The 8,885-nt window shown below is 38.1% G+C and overlaps 1 protein-coding gene across 1 annotated transcript; it reads right to left on the reverse strand.

The window, feature by feature from the left end:
- Positions 1 to 1,847: 1,847 nt before the first annotated feature.
- On the reverse strand, positions 1,848 to 8,663 carry slc26a10 (solute carrier family 26 member 10). Its single transcript, XM_053318373.1, has 18 exons — positions 8,294 to 8,663; positions 7,712 to 7,822; positions 7,420 to 7,577; positions 7,114 to 7,278; positions 6,858 to 7,010; positions 6,692 to 6,774; positions 6,458 to 6,605; positions 6,253 to 6,366; positions 5,588 to 5,665; positions 5,393 to 5,488; positions 4,650 to 4,756; positions 3,914 to 3,983; positions 3,614 to 3,796; positions 3,450 to 3,504; positions 3,141 to 3,229; positions 2,978 to 3,032; positions 2,693 to 2,799; positions 1,848 to 2,589 (listed from the first exon to the last, which is right to left on the reverse strand). The coding sequence occupies exons 1-18, from the start codon at positions 8,556 to 8,558 to the stop codon at positions 2,551 to 2,553; spliced, it is 2,076 nt and encodes a 691-aa protein (XP_053174348.1). The 5' UTR covers positions 8,559 to 8,663; the 3' UTR covers positions 1,848 to 2,550.
- Between the last annotated feature and the right edge of the window lie 222 nt (positions 8,664 to 8,885).

The following is an 8,885-nucleotide window of genomic DNA, read 5'->3' on the forward strand; positions in this document are numbered from 1 at the left end:
CAAGTTGAACGGTCCTCTGCCTTGTCATGAACAGCTTGAAATTATGATTGTGTGTGTGATTGTATGGCTAAGATTTGTTGAAAAATTGTTTTTATTATTGTTGTCTTACTAAATATGAGCAAACGCATTGGAATAATCTTTATTTTGAAGGTCCATTTAACTGCTTCTATACAAATTTGCATTAATTAGAACTGATACAAATTACACAATGTTTTATCCTTTTGTAATATTCCACTGAAATCATTTAACCAGAGTTATTGACAATATCCATGAAATGACAATTCTTAGTTTTTTAACATTATATGTAGTTCAACTAATATGACATGTGCTCCACTTTCCTACTTTTGCAATGTTACCTGTTAGCACGTCATAGGTTAATCAAAAGCTTTAAAGCGCTGACCTTCCTGGAGTGAGTAGTGAGTAGTTTACAGGGTTACTTTTTTGAATGTAGGCCTATGTGTGTGTGTGTGTGTGTGCATGCTAGTAGGTTTGCCTGTAGAATCTGGCTTAGTAAACAGTTGGCCAGAGCCTTGTGTACCATGCTCTAATTGAAGTGGACTACTTCCTGCCAATTAGTGAAATACTCCTTGAGCTTTAAAGGGAAAACCCAAAGGGTACAGTGTCTAGAGGCCTCTTTGAAATATGCACTGCAAAAAATTAATAACTTGGCTATCCAACATCAAGCAAGGAAATAATTAGTTTTTTTCTGTCCTGGTTTTGAACTCACACTGCATATAGTTTTATCAGGTCAAGGTAACAGGATTGTGATGAGGAGAAACCTTTAGCTGTTGTACAGCAGAGGGCAGCATGGTGGCAAGGTAAGACATCACTCTTAGTTCATTAGTGGTATTTATAAGGTCTTGTAAAACACATCTTAAACACCTTGTAACAGAAAGGAGAGTGTGTTACAATGTGCAAACCCGTGTACAAAAACGTGTCAAGTTAGTGAGTGCCAAGTTGTAACCGAATTATATTTAGGTTCTCATGTAGGCCTTGATCATTTTCAAAAATTAATTCATCATCATTTATCTAATGAATTAAGAAATAATAAGAACTTCAGTAACACTTAATTTTGCAGATCCCTGCACTAATTTCCAAGAAAATTTTTCAATAGTTTCTTGAAAGTAGCTGTTGCTTATTGTAGACTTTTTAATGAAGAATCGAATATGCTAATGTGTACTTTGGCCAACAAACGTTCACACTAAAAACGGTTAGTTTGGGAATTTTTTTACAAAATAACTACATATGAAACCAAATATGAGTATAGTTACTAACTAAACCAAGTTAGTTTTTCTTATTATTTGTACCAAATTACACTACCCCTTTTGTAAATGTAACTGTTAAATACCTGCAAATTACTCTATATATATCTTATATTTCCAGGAAATTTGAATAAAATTAAAGGATGTAAAATAAAGTGTTACCTAAAGTTTCATCCAATTTAGCAATGTAGGAATGTTATTTATGTTGTTTGATGCATTTTGGTAGGAAAAATACAGCATTCTGCTAGACTGGACTAAGAACTTGTTGTCACACTTCATCCATTTAGCTCTTTGCTGTTGCAAGAATTTCCTTTGTCTTTGTCATTTAAATCCTGCATTTGTCAGACTTTTCATCATATCTGAACAGACATACACACACTGCTCTACAGTACGCCACCAAATACAAAGACTGCTCTTCTTCTGTCCTCAAAATCTGACAAGGGGGCATGCTTCACATTCCAAACTGTGTTTTCCCCCCAAACTGTAATCACACTTAAAAACTACAGACACCCAAGTACTGGTGTAGAAACCCACGTCTTTCAAATGTGTTTGGCATTTAATAAATTTAGTAAAAGGGAGACTGAGTTCTCTTTATGGAGATATATTTATTGTCAAAAAAGCCACTGGATGGTTGCTGACATATACAAAAGTCATTCATAAACTATTTTGTGCAGTCCCTCTGGAGTTCAAAGACAGAACATTTAAAGGCATTATGGAATGGCATTTACTGTACACATTTGCATATTTAAGCACATTTCAAATCTATAAATATTTCAACAAACTATTCAGTGCACTTTACAGTGTATTTCTCTGTATTGCAGACAACAAACAGAAACTAAATAAATATTACTATGCTAATATTCCAGCCATAACGTGTTAGATATTTGTTTGGTTTTTTTTAGATTTATTTACACTAAATACGTGATAACATTTCCTGTTGTAAAGTACTTACAGTATATGTGCATGATTTAAACTCATCTGAATTTGTAACTATTTACTTACATCAGATTAAAGTGTGCCAGGGGTGACTCCAGTATATCTACAGGAAAACCGGTAACATTGTAATGTGATAATTATTGTAATTCATGACATAGTGCTACAACAGGCTACTGGTTATCTGAAACACTGGTATACAGAAGATAAACTGGACCAAATACTGGAGTGATCATATACAGCAGAGAGATATAGTCTCCACTAATAAAATAAATGTACAACTCCTAATACCCTCTGCTGTTTTAGTCCCAAACACATGGTTGAAGGAAGCATGACTCGTCATTGTCCATCTGCCTCATACCCAAACAGTCGTGGTGTTCTCTGGACATTTTTCCTGTGGCACATGACAGCAGTATCAATATTTATTTACAACAATCTAAGTAATCAGAAATCAAAGTCTTTTATATATGGGTGAACATATCTCCTTCTTAGCTTACCCTCTGCTGCTGGATATACATCACGGCATCATGAACAGTTACGAAAATATGTTGAGGGTTCATGTAGTTCATTAGACCACTTGATGTGAGAATCTTTAAAACACTCTCTATGGAGACATACATCATTAATCAGTGTATACTGTATTGAAGTTAATTTTGAAAAATATCATCTTAAACATAAAACAAATCTCTAAAACTGATTTCCCATTAAGTAGTATAATCAAAGAATATATTAAAGAAAACCTTCATGAAGAAAATAATACTGTGTAATAAAACAGGCTTTACCATTGCAGTTTGCCAAATATACATGAACTCCAACTTTCTGGCATTCAGTACACATCTGCAAAAACCCAGAAGCCATCGGTCACATCAATATGATATATCTTGACATAGCGAGAGCTCCATACTGTGAATTCTGAAGCATAATATCTTGGTTTAGCAGACTAACCTGTGTAAATAGTCTTGCTCCAGCAACGTCGACAAATATCACACTGCTACAGTCAATTAACACTGCCTTGACATCATTTTCAGATGTTTCTGCAGAGAAAAACAAGACATTCCTTGAATTTCACTATAATATAATATAACACAAATAGAATAATTTAAAAATATGTAGCATTGCAAATTTCATTTGTGATGGCTAAATAGCTGTTGTCAGTGTCCTTATCTAAAATGGCAATATATAGTTTCCATTTTTGGAACTGTATACATATTCAATATAACCACTCAGAGCCGCCAAAAAGTTATCATTACTTACCAGATTTAAAGAACTCATTTTCTGAAGAAAACGATGTGTTTGCAATGCCTCTTTCCTGAAGAGCGATGGAAGGAGAAAACAAAACAAGGCATAAGAAATAGGAATTTACAGTGAGAACAGTTTATTTTTAGGCTCAGTTCATTCAGTGACTGCATTAGTCGTACCACAGTGTTGACGGTGGCCTCTCTTTCCCGTTTCTCCAGGGCTTTTCTGGCCTTCTCCTGGCTGCGGATCTTCTCTGGCGTCAGGCCCAACAGCCTGCTTATCTCCTCCCTGAAGAAGCTGCGGTTGCCATAGTAAATAGGCCCGTTGTAAGTCAAGATCTTCACTCCTGGCACCTCATAGCACTGGAAGAAACACAGGACTCAAAGTCTTTCTGGGATATTCCTGCTGTATCTTCATTAAGATTATGATTATCACTTGTTTTTGGGATTAGAAATGAAGACAATAAGGTTTCCTCTCACCTTGCTGTGGTTCTCCAGGGGTCTGTAAATTTCTGTATTGCTGGCCCGGCCGAGCACTGAACAACCAGCCCTGTTGAACCATGGGTCATTAATTTTAATTGAAGTAACACATACACGATGATACATGATCTGCATTACCTCATAGGTATCAAGTGATTAATTTCAGCTCAGGGCTCTAATGCAGATATAAAACTCCTGATGTACATGTCAGTTATAAAATTCATTTTGTTGTTTATGTTTTATTCTGCTTTTGACTTATTGTTCATTTATATGCAATGTTCTTATTATTTATTTGCTTGACATATATTTTTTCTTACATTTGGCAGTTTAGCACTGTTCTGTTGAACTCTCCTTCTTCTTGGTGAAAATGATGATAAACTGCCCTTCAGCTGAGTCGAATGCAATACATGGGACAATTGCAGAGTCCACTTTCCTTTGTTGTTGTATTTTCTGTTCACGTTCTTTGTTGGTGTTTTATGTGTCTGTGTTTGCAGCCCCTGTAGTACTGTTGTCTACAACAAATTTCTTGCAAGGGACAATAAAGTTTAGTCTTATCCTTATCCTTATTAATCTTATAACAACACATTTACATAGTGTTTGCTTGCTTGTGTGATGATCTCAGTTTAACCGAAAGTTTAAACTTTGTACAGTATGGTGTTTCATACAATAGAGCATTTGGCAAGAACACTAGCTGGATTGCACAACAGTATTTTTGCAGATGGAATGGAAAATGTACCTTTGTGTGCGACAAATGACGGTCATCATTGAAAAAACCACCCCAGTGGCTAGGCCAAGGTCCACGTTGAGTACCACTACAGACAGCCAGGTTACCACCCAAACCATCTACACAAAGACATGGCCACAATAACTTATTTCCTTGTCAGGATGTAACAATTAACAATGGAAGCATGTCAGTGAAAATTATTGTTGATTCCAGCCAAGTAATCAGTGTAAAAGTGGAGGAAGAAGGTAATTTATCTGATGTGCTACCTGTGCTCTACTGGCTCATTGGCTGCAACTGTGTTTTCAAATAACCTTGCAACTGTGACAGAGCAGTTATTGTTCAAAGATAAATGCATCATCAGTCTGTCAGCAGACAACCACACTGTAGTTGATACAGACTGCATGAAAAGCTGTCAACTCACAGCTAAATTAATAGCAAACAGTTGTGTGGCAAATAGTCACAAGAATGAAGTCCAGTTTCCCTTGGCTGCCTGATAATTTGACTGCAAGTTAGAAATGAAAAGTGTTGAACATCATGTTTTACTGTGAATAGAGCACCGTTTTTGAAGCTGACCACAGCCTGAGGAGTATAATAATTAGCTGCGCTTTAGGGATCAGTTGTTGACCTAATGGTAACTAGGGAGCTAATTAACCATCTTCATTCTGTTTGCTTAGGGGTTTTTTTCTTATGCATGGGGATCACATAGCAGGATATTTTCATATGCTTTATATTTCTTTGTCAATCAGTGGTCTTACAAAGTCCATCTTGCTGATCCTCCACAATTCAGGTAAGTCTTGGAACTGCAGGAACATCTGCCTGAGGCTGGTGACGTTGATGCATGCCAGCACTGCCTGGGGAGAGAGGTAGAGGATGAGCTAAGTGGACTTTTTCTCTCCCTGTCTGTCTCTGACCCTTCCAATGCTTATATACATACACATGTATAAACACACCTTGGGCAGGAAGTAGAACAGTGGTCCAATCAGCAGCAGGACAATCAGAACAACCAAACTAGTGAACAAGCCGGAGAGCTGCAGGAAAACACACACACAGAAGACACACGTCACTTACTGGACATCCCAATGTTACCCATTAGCTAACTTCTGCATTAAAAATACGGATATTCAAAATGCAAGCTAAACCTATGTTATTTAACAGCTCTAAATGCACTCCTACATTTAAGTCATGTCAGCAGCATTTGATTGGATTATAGTGTTTAGTACATATGACTTATAACATATGGCACATCAGCCACTTAGGCCACATACATTTGAAGTACATTCATATACACAACTAAACAATGAGTCATATATGCAAAATCAGAATTTGTATTTCTGTGCTGATCAGAATTAAACATGTAGATCTGTTTTGCATTTATGTTAAAAGTATCAATAAACTTAACTTCAATGTTTATGTTAGTCTTTGATTTTAATTAAAACATCTGTAAGTCAGTTTGGGAGGGATACCAATATTCAATAAGGTGTTTTAATCTTTTGACGATGTGACCATTTTGTTTACATTTGAATCACTGTGACCTTAATGCAAAGAGCCTACCAGTGGTTAGTGAGTGTAACAAAACTGAAGATGCACTGAAGCTGCTGTATATCATGAAATCTACCTGTGTGTATCCACCAGCACTCTCAAGTATGTTAGTGGTGGCTAGAGTGGCGGAGCTTGGGAAGCAGGTGAAAAAGGAGGACACTGTATTGGAGATACCATGAGCCAGCAGCTCCTGAAATCAAACACAGATTCAATACAAATAGTTAACAGACTGGTGAGAATGTAACATTTCAGCAAGCAGTTGAGACACTTTAGAGATTTACCTGGTTTGGATGTATGGAGTAGCCATGCTTATCCGCGTAGATCATCGCCAGTGAGACGGACACTGCGTAACCAACAAATGTTATGGCTATTGTGTCTCCAACAATCTCAGGGAAAGTGTGTAAGGCAGGCATCTGTGGCTTTGGGAATCTGAGGATAGGAGGGTACAAAGTCAAACTAGAAGCTGATGAGCTTGTTTGTGTTTTCAGTTTTTTTCCCCAAATCTAAAAGATTACCCAGCTGGGATGTGGCCAACTATCTCAATGTCAAAAGTGGAGTCCAGGGAGGAGGCGTAAGCCACACCTGTGACAATAATCACCTGGGGATTGAAGTGAAAAATCATGACTTGTAACCTGTTCTTTACATTGTAAAAATAATAAGTACACTAAAATTGACACTAACGATGAGGATCTCCACAGGGATAGGTGTACGCAGGCGCTGCCGGAAACGCATGTTGATCTCCTTAACTGGCACCAGGACAGCCAAACACACCAAGGAGATGAGCAACTCCGCCATATTGGTGTGAGGTAGGTTCTCCATCACTGACGCAAAAGTCTGAAAATACAAGTTAGTGAGCAGCAGGGAAATCAACAACAAATGCTATTTGCTCAAACATGTTGAATTTACCATCAAGATCTCATCATGAAGCACTGCATACCTTAAAGAGGGAGAAGGCCCCTGTGTAGCGAGGGAGCCGCAGTCCCAGCATGCTTTGCAGCTGTGAGATGGTTACATGGAAGGCAGCAGCACTGGTGAAAGCCTTAACAATTGGCTCTGACAGGTAGGTTGAAAGGAAGCCCAGCTGGAGCCCAAACATACAGAGCTGGAGCACAAGAGATCAACAACATTATCATTTGCTTTGTGGATTCATCTTTGGTACTCTTGACTCTGCTATTTCAGCTGCATTTATTATTTATTTTTGTGACTTTTTGATTAATCCATAGACTTTGTGCCTCTGTCTTACCATAATAATTCCTGAGAGGAGTGCTACAGCTGAGGCTACACCAATCCTCTGGGCCTCAAAGTCAGCCGCTTCAGGCGAACTCGAGTTCATCTCCAGAGGAGTGGGGACGAGCTGCTCCACCACAGAACCAGTCATCAGACTCACCACAGCAAAGGTACCTGAGAGAAGACCCATCCTCTCAGTAACAGTGATAAACATAACAGACCTGGATAACACTTGACACTTGAGATGCATGAATTAATGTAACCTTGCTGTCATGCTTCTGTATACATATAATACATTACAGTCTTACCTGTGGACACATGTCGACCAGTGCCAAAAAACATATACAGGACCACCGGGAAGAAGGAGGTGTAAAGGCCAAATATTGGTGCTACAGATGTGAGTAAAGCAAAGGCCATGCCTGTTTAGGGAAGAGAATTCAAAAAGACAACTTCTTAAAAAAAACAACAAACAAACCAACATGGTTTTATATCAGTTCATTTTTCAACTGTACCATTGAATATTAGATATTGACTTTTGTCACACACAAGCTGGAGCATGCAAATTAACTGAATACAAAATAAAATAAGTAATAAAAGTGACTTAAAACAACAGACAGTATTCACCTTCACTGTGACAATGTACATGTTGAAAGTTTCTCCTTTTAGATGTTGTCATTCAGTTGCAATTAACCTTGAAATACTTGCTCATATTTTGATGACATAATAAAAAAATTAAATCAAGCTCAGCATATTAACAAATGACTTTAATTAACTATAACTAAGGTAATCAAATCACGTCAGTGAAAATAAGCTTTTCTTTCCCCTTTTCCTGTCTGGCAGTAAGTAATTATCTGTACTTTCATCCTTATAACAGGCCAATGTTTTCTCACCTTGCGGTATGTGAAGAATACCAACTGTCAATCCCCCTATAGCATCTCCTAAAATCCATTTCTTTAGCCTGTATCTTGGCAGCCAGCTGAAAATAGGTATCCTCTCCCTCAACAGGTGAAGGCAGGCTCGTTTTGAACACCTGCACCTCTCGGTGAGCTTCTCTCGGAGCCGCAGACTTCCACTTGTGTTATCCTCGGAGCCATAGGCCTGTTTGAAGCGGTCCTCCGTGTAGATATTCCTGTACACGGCCACAGAAGCGCTCATGTTGTCCGTGTGGAGATGATAGTTCACCACGCCAGCGCTGTCTTAGAGTCAGCAAAGGTGTTGACTATTGCATTACATATATAGCAGACTGTGCCCTGACCTCAAGAGCCCTTGCATTTTCCTGTCAGACTCTTCTTAGCCAATGACATGGCTCAAAGCTTAACCTTTTTTGTCACAGTGTTAGACAACTTTTTTCACATCTTTGTCTTTCCTAAGACTTCATAAAGGTGAGCTGGTCCAGTTTTTTTTCTTTTTGGGCTGGAAAAAATCTTCTGGGTCCTACTGCTAAAAGTGTTTTTTTAACAGAAAGAAAGTCAGGCCAACAAT

Source organism: Scomber japonicus, chromosome 4 (assembly GCF_027409825.1).
Source record: "Scomber japonicus isolate fScoJap1 chromosome 4, fScoJap1.pri, whole genome shotgun sequence".
Taxonomy (NCBI): Eukaryota; Metazoa; Chordata; class Actinopteri; order Scombriformes; family Scombridae; genus Scomber; species Scomber japonicus.